The sequence below is a fragment of the Eubalaena glacialis genome, chromosome 5 (assembly GCF_028564815.1).
Source record: "Eubalaena glacialis isolate mEubGla1 chromosome 5, mEubGla1.1.hap2.+ XY, whole genome shotgun sequence".
NCBI lineage: Eukaryota > Metazoa > Chordata > Mammalia > Artiodactyla > Balaenidae > Eubalaena > Eubalaena glacialis.
This window is the reverse complement of record NC_083720.1, coordinates 142,040,368-142,056,006: the sequence shown is the minus strand read 5'-3', so window position 1 is coordinate 142,056,006 and position 15,639 is coordinate 142,040,368. Positions and strand designations below refer to the sequence as shown.

Sequence of the window (15,639 nt, the reverse complement as noted above, 5' to 3'; positions counted from 1 at the left end):
TCTGAAATATTCTTCACTGATTTCACATGCACTGATAATACGAACAAGGTAATTTGTCTAACTCTGGTGGGCCAAGATTTGCAATAGGAAATGAAAAATTCACATATAGATCTTCTCTAAGAAGTCTCTGCAGTGTTTTTCAGTTTGTATAAAAAGGCTTAAGATGTTGCCTGAGGCAACTATTTTTTTTCCTCAAGGCAAGCTAAAGTGCCACAAATCAAGTTGTTTTTCACACTGTTAATGTATTCCTGTCTCTTTCAATTTCTCAGAGGGCCGACATAGGGATTTCTGCTTTGACTATCACCCCAGACCGTGAGAATGTGGTGGACTTTACAACACGTTACATGGACTACTCAGTGGGAGTCCTACTTCGAAGGGCTGAAAAGACAGTGGATATGTTTGCCTGTCTTGCACCATTTGATCTCTCACTATGGGCTTGCATTGCTGGCACAGTTCTTCTGGTCGGTCTACTGGTCTACCTCTTGAATTGGCTTAATCCCCCAAGATTACAAATGGGATCAATGACTTCTACCACTCTCTACAACTCCATGTGGTTTGTGTATGGATCCTTTGTGCAGCAAGGTAAGGAAAAAAAAATATATTTCAGTACAAAAAAGGAATGTGATGTTTCATATGCCATGAATTCAGTTAAGAACGTTCTGTGTCTTGACATCAATAAGTGTTCTAAAGGTCTTTACAGCAATGCTAAGAAAAGAACATTTCCTGCTCTTTCCTAGTGGATCTCAAACAGCAGATTTTCAGCAAAAAATGGTACAGTATCTTTTGATGTAAGTTCAGTTTTATCAACAAAGCCAAAGATGAATGTCAGAGGTAAGGTTCACAAGAAACTCAAGAGGAGATTTTCCTTCCCAAGCTCCGATTCTGAGAAATAGCCTTTCTATTTCTCATATAAATACTTACTGAGATTTATGAAAATACTTACTACCAGAGCAGATATTGCTTAATTATTTATGTGTATAAGAGATGTTAAAACTTGCTGTTTGTTGAGAGACATTGTTTCATGTATTAAAAATATTCATTGGCAGTGAAAAGACTAAGATTCTGATAAGAAATTTATGCTTTATCTTTCACTTTAATATATAATCTTTACCAATTAATTTATAATTTCATTATATTCTAAAGAATGTCTTTGTTGTGTTATTCAATATTCAATCTGCCTATTCTTTAAACTTATCTAGGTAATTACTTGACTCTTATTGCTTCAGAATAGAACAATATTTATTGAGCCCCTTATTTGAGACTACTGCCATCTTAGAAAATGAAATAATAAAATACTTAGGGGATTGATAGTTTCTTGCAAACTTGTCATATGTATTGAAGAGAAGACATAGGTGTCACAATGGAGACACATGATGCTTTTGCCTTAATATTTACAACTCTCAATAACATCTTACATTTTATATGCACTTGCTGTTGGATCTTCCATTAAATTTCATTCTTTCTATTCTCATTTAACTAATCATAAGGTTTGTCTAGACTTTTCATCTCTACTTTCTCACTTAAAGTCTATCCTGTAAACCTCTGTAAGCATGCTTTTTCCCGTTACCTTTCTGTATCTGTGTGTCTTTATCGCAGATATTTTTGGTCCATTCATTAATCACTAATCTAGTAGATATTTAATCCATGCTATTTATTTAAGTAGAACTTTGCTAGGCACTGAGTATACAGTTGGGAGCAAGCGAGTCTTTGCCATCATTGAGCTACAAGTCTTCTGGGATGCAAACATGTAAAATCCACGTGTGATAGAGACTGTTATGAGATCATAGTGGTGGGGAGGGTGAATATATCTTAATGTGGCAAAGAAGGATTTTTGAATTAGTACTGTATAAACAGAGACAGAATTAACTATGCAAAGAGCTTATTGAAGAAGGGGATGGGGGAAAGGATACATAGATGGTAGGATAGAATTTAAGACCAAGAAGTGAGAGAGAAATCAGAATAGACTATGCAGGATGGAGCTGGTAAAGATGAGGCTGAAGATATATTTGTTATTATCAGGGGTTTGAATTTGATCTTCAGGGAAATTATCAGCAATTTAAAGGTATTAAACAGGGAAATGCATGTTTAAATTTTTACTATAATCAGAAACATTGTGATTATAGTATGGAGAAAATTGAAAGAGAGCAATGTGGAAAGGGAAACAAACTATCAGAGTATTATAATAACTAAATAAAGAGTTAATGTGGCTTGCACAAAGGTAAGATGACACTGGGAATCAAGAGAAGGGTACTGATGAATTGGAATCTATAGAACCTGATAAATTATATAGTTGTATGGGGATTGGTACTGAAGGAGAAAAAGGAGGTGAAATTTTATCCTAGGTTTCTGGATTGGGAAATTATGTGTATTGGTTGTCGATGTCATTTTCTGGGGAAAAAAATCAAGAAGAGCAGGTGTGATGTGGAAGATGATACATTCATTTTGGTACATTTGAGTTGAGGTATCTGTGAAATATCCAGGGGTATATTTGTAATGCTTGTTAGTGGTTTGATATATTTGTCAGAAGCACAGAAGAGACATCTCGGCTAAATATACATTGAGGAGATATTGGCATGTAGGAGATAATTGAAGCCATGGAAGTGAAAGATTGTACAGAGTAGTTGTTCTCAACTGCATACTCCTGATTGAGGATGACTGACTCAGAGAGGGCCTAGGACAGAGCCCTAAGGAAAGGAATGGGTAGAGGAGATTTCAGTGATAACTAATAAGGAGTGACAAGAAAGATGCAAGTACCATGTGTACCATCTAGTGGTATACATACCAAGTAAAGACAATATTTGAATATGGAAGATTGGTTGACAATGTTAAACATTTCAAAGAATCAAGTAAAATTAATACTTGAAAGGTATTCATTGGATTTAGCAATAACCTTGTTATTGGTAGTATTCCAGTGACTAGAGCTGCATAATAAATTCCTCTAAAACCTATCAGTTTCGTGGGTCACAAGTTTAGACAGGACATGGTGTGGATGGCTTGTCTCTGCTCAATGATGTCTGAAGCCTCAACTAGACAGCCCAAAGTCTGGAGGCTGAACTCATCTGAAGGCTTGTTCATTTCATTCACACGTCTGGTGGTTAATGCTGGCAGAGAGCTGGTGACCTCAGTTTTCCTCTACGGCCTTTCTCCATAGGATAGTTTGGCTTTCTCACACCGTGATGATTGATTTCTCTATAGAGTGTGTCCCCAAAATAGGGGAAAGAGTCAGTGAAACAGAAGAATTTTGTAGTCCAGGTTGGGGATCACAAACTTGTATGATGGTGTGAGCTTCTCTTGCAGGAAACACTCTGGATGTGCCACTTCATGGCTTTGTCATGAGAATTAAAATGGTTTTAAAATGTGAAGTTCTTAGATACAGTAACTTACATAAGTATCACATAAGTGTTTACTCAATAAATAAAAAACAAATTAGTCTCAGCTGTGGATAGTTAGGCACACGAGAAAAGGATAACAAAGCAGATTATTTTAGATTATTAGCAAGATGGTGGTTGAAATAGTAGATTCTAGGGTACATGGAGCAATAAAAAATAGAAAGACCAATAATCAGAGTGTAATAGAGAGTAAGACTGGAAAGTAATAGAGTAGTAGTGGGAGAGAGTAGAGTTCTTGATGAGGCCAAAGAACAACTGTAGAAATATCAGTGTGAGATAGTTCAAAGTTTGTATTGACAAAATGGGACACCTGAGCCTAACATTTTTGAGATGAAACAGTAGAGGACAAGTTACAGGTGTGTAGATGTGGATTCCTGAAGAGTTGGTGAAGAACTTCAAAGCTGATCAACTGAGAATCCTGAGGATTAGATGAACCATCTGTAATGATGTTTGGCTTGGATTGGAGAGAAAGAAAATAAGCCGTGTGCCAAAATTGTCAATAAATGAGGATAGATAACTAGGATGTTGATAAATATGAGTATTGACTAGAAATAGAAGGTGGTAAAGCTACATGTAACTAACCTCTATGTTTATCTCACTTCTTCCCATTCCATCTAGTTTTTCTGTGCATGGTTTCAATAACTACCAAAATGCAGATGACTCCCAAATCTATATCATCCTTGAATTTTAGTTTTATATACTCTCACTAGACTCTCTGGATATATCAGAGATAACACAAATTCCAACATGCTAATAATTGAATTTTTTTGCACTTTAAACCTTTATAGCCTCTCATGTTCTCTATTCTAGCTGATGCATTAGCAACCACTCAGACTTACAGGTTAGGAACTTTGAAAACAGTTTTGATTTTTTCTTCCTTCTATCCCTTATATCCAACCATAAGTCATGCAAATTTTACTTCATAATTATTTCTAGGAGTGGAAATCTCTTCTCACCTAGAGAGATAAGACCTAGTTTGTTACCTAGATTAGGCCTATCTCATTTCTCATCTGAGCTACAGGAATCTCATAATAGGTCTTTCTTTTTCAATTTTGTTTCCTGTAAGTATATGCTCCACATACTTACACATATACCCAAATTATCACTGTCATGGAGAGCTAACCACATAATTCCCATTCTTCAAATATTTCCTTGGCTCCCCAGTGCCCACAGTTTAAAGTTATTTAGAGCATGAACAATATTCCATCATTTGGCTCTTGACCAGTCTTGATTCTCATCTCCTACCACTCATGGCTCACATTTAATTGTCCAGTTATTCCAAACTGCTTTTGTCCCTTGAACAGAAGACAAGACTGTGTCTTGCCTCTCTGCCTTTGCTTCTACTCTTTTCAGTTCGTGAAATGCCTTTATTACCAAATGGCGTAATCTCTACGCCCACTCTCTGCTTTCATACGGCAAATTCCTGTGTGTCCTCTAGTTCTTATTCTGGTCTCACTTCCTTCAGGAAGTCTTTGCTGGGATTAGAGACCATCTTCTACGCTCTGTAAGATATATTTATCATAGTACTTATCAACTATAGTGTAATTGCCTTTTTTTTTGTCTCCACCTGAGTCCTTTGAACACAAGATAGCGTCCTATTTATCTTTATAGTCTCTTTGCCTAATTCAGTGTCTTGTACATATTAGGTGTTTAATAAGTGCATACTGATCAACTAAATAAGTGAATAAATGCTAAATACTTAACTAAATCAAGCATGGAATTAACTGCAATATTGTGTTTATTAGATTACAGTCTATTGCCCAATGACCTTAAACTCACTTCAACCAAACAGGATGTTATCCAGAATGTCTCCACTGGTGTATTTTCTTAAGTAGCTAAGATGAGAAACTTATAAATAAGGTTTCCCATTGGTTGAAGCCTTATTTTTGAGAATGTTGACAAGCTTATGGATTGGCTTTCTGAATTCTGTCTCCAGGTGGCCCAGCTTCAGCAAGTTTTGGAGAACACCCAAAAGAAAAAGATAAATAAAATTATCCATATGGTTACATGCTTTTCTAGTCTGTAAACAAGCTTCAGATATCAAAAGTTATAAATATGTTACGCACTTTTCTGTCTCAACTGCTCCCTTAAATAAGTTGTACAGCCTGTAGGTTGATTATACGTTTATACGAATTCATAATGATGCATCATGCTGAATTGCATATGATTAACTACTTCATCTCTGAAATGTTGCTATTCTTCCACCTGCTAACAATGAAAAAAAGGTGAATTCATTAAAAGGTACCGAGAGTATCTTTACACTTTGATTAAAAATAAATTAAGAAAAGGCTCAAAAACCCCATGAAAAAAAGAATCAGTCAATGACAGTGTCCATGCACAGGCAATGAAGTTTGGAATTAGTGATAATTTCCAAAAAAAATATAGTCTTTTAAGGAGAAGTACAGTAATATTTCTGAATTATTTCAGAATTACGGTCTTTATTGAGCCACTAGACTAGATTGAGTAGGAATAAAAAGGCATTTCATGTATTATCAGATAGATGTTTGAAAAAAGAGTTCAGGGACAGCTAAAAGCAGGAAAATGTTAAATATATGTAAGCTGTTTACTAATCCTGATTTTTTTTAAAAAATCTGTAACTTCAGAGCATTCCAGAAAAACAGCTTAGTGAATCCAACTGTGCAAAATCAGTATGGTCCATTATAGAGATAAACTTAGTACATCTGTTTGGCTAGAACATTAGAGCTTGTGAATTAGGCAGTTTAACGCATGAATGAGACACCAATTTTATGCAAGTTTTGTTGCCATTTCATATCCTCCCTTATCTCCATGCCTATGTACATCTCTCTGCAATCAACATACTTAAAAAAAAAAAAAACTGGGGCTTGATTTTTGAAGATCTCTGATATTTAGTTTATAGTCAGTGACTCTTAATATCATCTGGGCCATGAAGGGCCTCTGTGACTTGTTCACACATGTGGTTGTATGTAATTCATTTATTGTTTACTTGCAAAGGGAAATTTCAGAGTTTACCTCAGATGGTCTGGTTCTATGAAGTATAAATATTTATAGTCATGTAAAATGTTTCAGGCTATCACATATGTTTATTTACCAGCAAGCATTTACTATATACCAGCTATGCACCAGGAACACAAAGAACAAAAGAAAAACAAGAAATAACTGTATTAACTGGCTTAATAAATATTCCTTGGATGTACTATATGCCATACCCAACCTAGATATTTTGAATATGATCATAAGAAAGACACAGTCCTTGCAGGAATGTTCAACATCATGTAAGTGGGCCATAGCCAAATTGGGACCAAATAAACCACTTTTGATGAGAGGAGCAGACAGAATTTTTGAAAGGAGTAAAGAGGGAAAATTCCTTTGGTAATTTTCTTAAGGATCAAATAGTTCCACAGTTGCTAGTGATGAATAAAGAGGACCTTTAGGAACGGTAGAAGATAACTTGGTGGCTGCTGCACAAGAGTTTACATCAAAGGCAACCCGCTGACTTTGAGATCCCAGGACAATTTTTGGAAGAAAATAAAGAGTTCTTCCCACTGCCAGATGGATTGCAGTGTTACAGAGAATCACAACTTTCTCATTTCCACAAAAAGAAGAGTCAGACATTCTTCTCTATCAAATTAGGCAACAGAAAAGATTGTTGATGAGAAAGCATCTGTTTAAAACTTTGAGTAGGAGAATAACTCAAAAAGACATCCATTTTAATAGTGTAGATATCAAATATATGAAATTTGCCAATGTCCTAGTCACAAAACCCCAAAGGAGTCAAGCCTTGAAATGCAGTAGCTAAAGTCATTCCTTTGTAATGTTATCTGATATTTCACATTCAATTTGAATATAACAAAAATTATATTGGCTAGCTTTGCTGTTTACTGACCCTAATGAACACAGAGAAAATGAGAGTAATTCCCAGTGACAGGTTAACTGGACTATAGAGACAAGTTTTTTTCTATATTCTGTTCTTACAGATATTAACTCAGAAAGGCTCTCTGTAATTTTTATTTAGGTCAGAACAACATCTCTGTTGTTGCTAATTATTATAGGCAGTCCTTAACGAAGGGAGAGCCAAGTACTCTGAATGCTGTCACATCTACTTGAGAATTTCCTCATGCTGATTTAAAACATAACAAGCTGCTCATTTTCTTTCTTTTTATCACCAGAATTCTTCAACACCAAAGAAAAAGGTGAACTCTCATACTTTCAAAGACTGTTTAAACTCCATCATTATAGGTGTGGGGTGTGAGTAATCTGTGTGACCAGAAAACAATGCCATGATGCTAAGATGTGAATCCACTAGTTTTTCCCAGTGAACTGTAATGAGCTCCTAAGCAATTATTCCATGAACTATATACATGAGATAGCCCCTGGGTTTCATTTATTTTAATACCAACTCTTTATGATTTGAGCCAGAAAATCCTTTCCATGCTAAACTAGGTTTTTGAAGAGGTAAAAGTGATTAAGGAACATGAGACACAAATCAGATTTCTGCTCATAAAAAGCTTATAAAACAAGAACTGGTGTGAACAACATGTTCTTGACTCTTCTGAACTTATGAGTACATACCATAATTAAAAGCATTATTTTAGTATTTAATAAAACAGAAGAGTTGCTTTCAAGAAACATTTTAAAAAATTGAAGGGTGATCTTAAGATTTTCTGAGTTGGTTTCTCTTCTTTCCCAAAATGCTATAAGAAAATACATTTTTTTAAATCTAAATTTAAATGATAAAAAAGCAGGTGTCATAAATCCTTTAAAATAGCATTGACATCTTCATAGTACTTGGTGTTTTTACAGTACCGTATTACACTACCCCTCAGCTTAAGTAACAAGGTTAGGGACAGAAATGTACAGTGTGGGGAATGTAGTCACTAATAATGTAATAGTTTTGTATGGTGATAGACGGTAACTAGACTTATCATGGTGATCATTTTGAAATGTATAGAAATATCAAATATCACTGTGTACCAGCAACTAACATAGTGTTATAGGTCAATTATAGTTCAAAACCAAACAAGCAAACTCGTAGAAAAAGAGATCAGACTGTCGTTACCAGAGATGGGGCAGCGGGTGAAGGGAGGAGGAATTGGATGAAGGTAGCCAAAAAGTACAAGCTTCTAGTTATATTATAAATAAGTACTAGGGTTGTTATGTGCAACATGATAAATATGATTAACACTGCTGAATGTTGTATGTGAAAGTTAAGAGAGTAAATTCTAAGAGTTCTCATCACAAGGACAATTTTTTAAAAATTTGTATCTATACAAAATGATAGATAATCCCTAAACTTATTGTGGCAATCTTGTCATGATGTATATAAGTTGAATCATTACGCTCTACAACTTAAACTTACACAGTGCTGAATGTCGATTATATCTCAGTAAAACTGAAAAGGAAATAAACAAACAAACACAGGTGAGCTAGGGAAAAATAAAAGAATAGGGCCAGACATCTCCAAAGATAAATTTATTCTAAAGGTGATTTAGGATTGATCAAAGTTAAAGTATTGGGATCAAAGGACTACATGTGATAGTAGGGGCAATCAGTTTAGAATGTAAATTTGGAAATGCAATTTTTGTTTGACCTGATTCCATTTTCCCCTTCACCTGTAGTTAGAATATGTAGTTAGAACTTTAATAATGATGGTCATATTTCTAAATATATGGAAAACTTACCGAAACTTTTAAAAACAAAATTATGTTTTGAAAAATAAGACTTTTACCACTTAACCTATCTCTAAGATGCATACTTGTAAGCTAACTGTAACACACATAATGCTAAATTTAGGATTCCTCTTTCAGTCTACAAAACAGGGCAATAAGGTCCTGTGATACTTTTGTTAAATACCCTTAAATGTGGCATGACCTTAACTTGAACTTTTCACAACTGTAAGGCAGAGAAATTCCAATGCATACATAAAGTAAAAATTAGCATCATATATTTCATCATGTATATCAGTGTTTCTTACTTGTAAACTACGTTTCTTGATGGCAGTTGTTCTTTTTTGACATCAAGATGTAACAGAAGACCAACGCATAATCCATACTTCCACCCTGTGGACATGTAAAATTGCTCTCTGATTTGTGGGTGACCAAACTTTATAGAGTCTCTTTATATTTACAGCTCTGTCTCTCAGACTCTAAATTAACATTCCATTTGGGACAGATGCGCAGTTTGTCTGCTTCAGTTGTTTTCTAGCAGTTAATAATATACATTGTTTAAACTCTGCTTTAACATTTCCTAAAAGTATTTCCTCTGCCTTTACCATTTAAAATTCTTCATTATCTAGAAAGCATCTTCTTGGATATTAAATAAGAATTATTTATCTAGTCACAAGAGTGAATAGGACAGCGTGGTATCTGTCTTCATGGAGCTTTCAATGTATGAGGGAAACAAACTAGTAAACACACAGCTCCATCATAAGATCATAATAATCACACTGAGGAAAGCGCAAGTCACAACGGATGCAGAGTTAACAGATAGGCCACTATATGGTGCATTACAATTAGGTCAAATTCATACTGAGTCATGACCTATTAAAGAGAGGGACACAGACTGGGAACCAATTTTTCTTTGCCTGGTGACAATGGAAAAAATGAAGTGGCCCATTAATTCACTTGATCTTTGTTTCCTGATCTATAAAAGAAAGTGTCAGATTATTTAAATTTTTTCTTTCAGTTATAAGATTGTATGATTATATAATACAAATATCTAATTAAACAACTCTTTTCATATCTTTGTGTTTGATTAAGAGGCAGTTCAGTTTTAAACTGAACTATCTATACATTTACTAGCTATGTGATGCTGGACAAGTTTCTTAGTCTCTAGGTGCCCTAGTTCCCCAAATAATAATTACCTACTATATCAGGTGTTTGAAAAGTTAAGAGTTCATGGATATAAAACACTTAAAACTGTGTGCAAGACATTAAAAAGGCACTCAACATTGTAATTATTATTTTCTCACTATTTTTGGATTCATAGCAAGAGATGAAGTCAGCCACATTGTTTAGTGCTTTATATACTCATTATTACCTCACAGAAAATAAGCAGTATTTCAAAGAAGCATATTGTAATTAAGCATAAGGAAGTGTATTAGGAAAGCCAGTCCAGCTAAGGGAAATGCTTATAGTAAAAACCATACACTAACAAATTCATAATAACCTTATGTCATTCAACTAGGCATGAAAAACTACAAGAACATTTTTCCCTATGTAAGCACATCATTACTGCATGTACTTGTAATAAACTATAGCATAATATGGCCAAAGATGCAACAAAGTAATGAACCAAATTGAATGGAATTATAAGTTTTGATTCAGGATGCTTCCAGTTTATATATGCAGCTCTTTGGGGCTCGAAAAGACTAAATAATCTTTTGGGGACTAATTTATAAAACCTGTGAATATATGTGTTTTGTTTTTGGAATACATATTGAGATCTGTGGCTAAAATAGCACATAATTAAGCATAAACATCATACAGAAGGCTAATTTTCCTAAACTAAGCAATCTTCAAAAACTGCCATTGGTGGCAGTCTAGAACCATATGGACCCTTTCCAGATAAAAATGATTATGGTGATGAGGATTTTATTTCAGTTTTTATTTTAGTACACTCACAATGCCACTATTAAAAACTAGAATATTTTATGAGTTTAAAATGCCAATAATGACTTGACTGTTCAATACATTAATAAAACTAAAAGCAATCTTTTCTATTATATAGATATAATCTATGTTAAATACTATGCCAAAGTTTTTATTTCCCTGATACAATGCTTTTAAACTTAAGAACATCACTGAACTATGGTTTCTATTGTTAACATACATGTAATACTTATATTGTGAATACTTTTGAAATGCAATATAATGCATGGGAAAGTCATAAATAATATAGTTAACTGTATTTTCTTAATATTTTCTATTATTGCAGCATTGTAATATATAATACCAGATATAAGGTTAATTTTAAGATGAAAACAATTTCCCAGTAACCAGTGAAACTTGTGACTTTGATCTGAGAAAATCAAAGCACATGATAGTATTCTGAGTTACATTTGAAGCAAAGAATTTGCCATACCAGTATTCAAAAGGTTGATTCTAAATTAAAACCTTCTGTGATATTATTTAATCAATATTAACAATCTAAAAATAAATTGGATTATATTATTAAAATTATTGAAAAGGAATAAAAGACCTTTGGATGTTTTTCCAAAAACTGTTTTAATACAGTTTTTGGTTAGAAAAATAACCAAGTTCCTGAATCAGTAATAATTTATTGCCTGAAATAGAATTTTTAAGAAGTCTATAGTTTAAATAGATGTGATCTTAATTTTTTCGGCCTTTAAAATTTCGGAATAGTATGACTTTTCCACATAATTAAGTTATCTGCAAATTCATGAAAGATTGTTGATGGGATTCTGTTTTAACTTAGATCCTCTATAATATCATGATAATCTCTTCTTTTTTTCTAAATATAAAAGTAATTTTGCTGTATCAGCAGGGACTGTGTGTAATCACCACATTTCTGTACTATTGTTGTACTATCCAAAGAGTTAAAGCCACTTAGTTTTCAGTCCTCTGCCTTACATCACCACCCAAGGAGTGCTATAATCTTCTAGAAATGCATTGCCTGGAGTGTGGCACTGCTTAATAAATCACTCCATCTTATTTATCTGTCTCTTGACATATATCTAGCAGCAGGAACCATTATCCTGTGACAATGTTAAGTTCTATTGACATTTTCTCTTAATTAACTGCACTACTGGCTACAACTTTTACATTAGGAATAAACTTCCTTTATTCAATGCTGTCTTGAACAAAGGAAGTGTTAAGTTTGTCGTGCATTCATTGTCATAACAAATATTGCAATAAGTGAAACATCTTTGTTACTTTTCCAGAAGACCAGTTTATTCTGCTGAGAAAACAAACAGAAGTTTTATTTAGAATCATATTACATCATTTTTATTAGAAAATGCATTTTTTCATTAGACATCTTATTAAATATATGAGAGCCAGATTACATATGTCTGAATTCCTCTGTGATGTATACCTGTTCAGTCAACCGAGTAACTTTTACAAACACTTTTATAAATTGAGAAAAACATTACCTTTCAGACTAAACATGTTTTATGTACCCTAAAACTAAGTATTTGTGCTCCAAATTTGAGATCATTCATTTATTCAACATTTATTGAATGTCTACAACATGACAGGCACCGTTCAAACTCCTGGGACTACCTTCTGATAAAAAGATTCAAGCCTTCGTGGAACTTATATTGTAGTGAAGGGAGCCAGGTAACAAACAATAGGTATGATAAATAAATAAATAAATTACATAGTATATCAGAACTCAAATACTATAGGAAAGTAACTTAGAGTGAGAGGAAATTGAAGTATATGTGGAAGGGCTGCAATTTTCAATGGGCTCGTTGAAGTAAGCCTCTTTGAGAATTTGATATTGAAGCAAAGACCTGGAGGATGAGAAGGATTATGCTACCTCAGTATCTGGGGGAAGGGTGGTCAGGTATAGGGAACCACAAATGCAAAGGGCCTGCTCCAAGGGGCCGGAAGAATAGCTTAGGAGGAGGCGAAGTCAGAGAGGGCCATTGATTCAGATGACATCAGGCTTTGTGTACTTGGGCTTCTACTTTGAGAGTATTGGAGAGTCACTGGAGCACGGGAGTGGTTGTTTTAGAGGGCGTTAATTGGAAAACTATTCTGTATCTGTTCTGTGTTCAAATCCATATTTGGGGATCTAGTCATTGTTTCAGAAAAATTGTAGATTTGTACCTAAATCAGCTCATGATTATATTTTGTAGGTGTAAGATGTATATCTATTTAGGTAGATATATGTTGGTTACAAAATATATCCAATCCATTGTACCTTTAAAAAGCATTAACTCCAAGACCTAGCCACACTGTTTTCTACTCTGCAAATCAAGCAAGTATGGTTATTCATTTCAGACAACATATTAACAGTTAATCAAAAAGTACAAGAGGTACATTTCCAGCTTTATTTGTGGTGATAGCTCCTGAAGAAGACCATGTTCTTCTAAGTAATCTTCCCCAGTGCAATTCTTTCCTATAACAAACCAAACTACTAATAATATAATGTCTTTCTTTCAGAGTAAGATTAAATAAGTCCCCTGTTCCTAAATCACCAGAAATAAGGTTCTCTATAGAATATGCTTCGTGTAAAAGAATTGAAGATCTTTCTTATTACTTTTCTTCATTTGAAATTTATATATACTTCCCTTTATCCAAAACGATGTTGAAATCTACTAACATTCATAATAGCACCAGATTCTTTGGCTTCTCTCACAGAAAAAAAAAAATCAGTAACATTCTACTCCCAGTTTTCCTTGTCAAGGCCAGTTCTTTGATTTAAAATTTTCTTGATTTTTAAATCCACAGCGATTTGGTCACAAAAGGCCATCTGGAGTATAAGATTAAATAGACACTAGTCTCAGTCACAGTAGGAATCTGTACACTCAGCATTATCCTCCAGAAAACCTTCTTTTGAAAATGATGTGCAGTTCATCCAGTGGGGCTATACTTAATCCTTAAGCTATAGGAAAAACAAGGTCAAATCTTCTGTTGACACCAAGAAATAGTGCAACTGGTCCTTTTATTGTTGTTGTAAATAGTTGTATAGATTAGTGACAATTCTGAAAAATTAAATATTTTAAAGTGCTTCTTTAATATTAAATCCTCAAAATACAGGAAATGGTTTAGGTTAAAGAGTAAAAATTAAAATGTTCACCCTGATGTTCATTGATTTTTAATTTTTTCTTCTGAGCTAATATTGACCCAGTTGACGTTCTACAAATGCTGACTTGAATTAGGTTAAGCAAGTTAGAAATTATATTTGATGACCTGAATAATTCATTAAAAAAGATAAGCACTAAAGCTTGCTTTAGTAGCACAAACACATTTTTAATAATAATGTCAGATAATGAAGCTGACCACATACAATGTCCAGGATGGACACTTTCAAGTTGGAATGAGTAACTTTTGTGCTACTAAATTAAATAGAATACATGTCTAACTGATGAACCAAAAGAGAGTAATCTGGCCGAGAAAAAGTCATTCCTGGAACTAAAAGGCAATTTAACATGCCTTTATACCCAGGAAAGCTTAGAAAATGAACAGTAATTGCAGAGGTCAAACTTGTAAGCTGGCTATACTTGTTTCACTCCAAGACTTGACTGCAATGCAGTTTAAACCTCAAATCTGTGACTGAGACTGTCATTGAATTTAGGTAGCTTATCAGCTGAGAAAAGTGTAATGACATAAGCACATATCCAAGGTGTAAATAATTTCATGTATCAAACAAATAACACCATGAAATATTATAAGTTTATAAACTAACATATTATATACATGTTAAGTACATACATATTCTCCTTTAGGAGACTACCTCCTCCTGGTATGTCATTATAGTTTAATAAACTTCATAGCAATAATGGATAAAGTTGAAAACAAATAGTGTATAATGCACAGGTGGCAGAAAATAACCAAAAGTATATGATTTTCCAAAGCAATAATCTGCAAGTTTTACTGTTTATTTTTTTCTTTGCTTTTAAGTAGTAGCTGAATATTCCTACAAAATATGAGACATTTTAATTTTAAATTGCAGATTTTTATATTTTCGTTTCCCTTATGACAACATGCAGCTCAATTTATAAAATGCAGCTCAATTTTTAAATGATATAAAAACAAGCCAGCAAACACAATGATTATTAGATGTGCATTTTCTGTGTCTAATCTATTTTACAAGGCTTTTAGCAATGCTATAATTTAAAATATTTGAAATCAGAGAACTCAAAGGAAGTGAAGAATGAGAAAAGCAAAGTGGAATAAAGATATTATACCCCTTTTTTAAAATATAGATTTAATTTTTGAATTGCAACGTCTGTCATTGAAATAAAATGAAACAAACTTTACAGGAAAAAAACTTAGAATATTATTGAAACTCTTTTCCCCCTTTCTTTTGCTTCTGTGCAGATGATTTTTTTGATAATTTCTCTGAAGGGCACAGAGGCTGTGCTGTTTCTTACAGATAGGTTATAAAAAAAAAAAAATGCCACTAGCTCCAATTTTTAAACTGTCTCTTCATAAGTTAAGCATTTCCAAAGTGTTGTATTCTATAATTCTCTAGTTTGTGTTTCCCATTTTTAATTCACTGTTGATTAAGTTACAAAAAAACCAAAGTGCTGGTAGGAATGCTACAGCAAATCTGAGAGGTTTGAAGACTCAGATGAAGC

The 15,639-nt window shown here is 33.7% G+C and overlaps 1 protein-coding gene across 2 annotated transcripts in view; it reads left to right on the top strand.

Moving 5' to 3' along the window:
- Positions 1 to 15,639, top strand: part of GRID2 (glutamate ionotropic receptor delta type subunit 2) — a 1,388,009-nt gene that overhangs the window by 1,098,519 nt on the left and 273,851 nt on the right. For both annotated transcript variants that reach the window (XM_061191720.1, XM_061191719.1), the window contains one exon: positions 270 to 582. In XM_061191720.1, the coding sequence (XP_061047703.1) occupies positions 270 to 582 (313 nt within the window). The remainder of the gene's footprint in view (positions 1 to 269; positions 583 to 15,639) is intronic.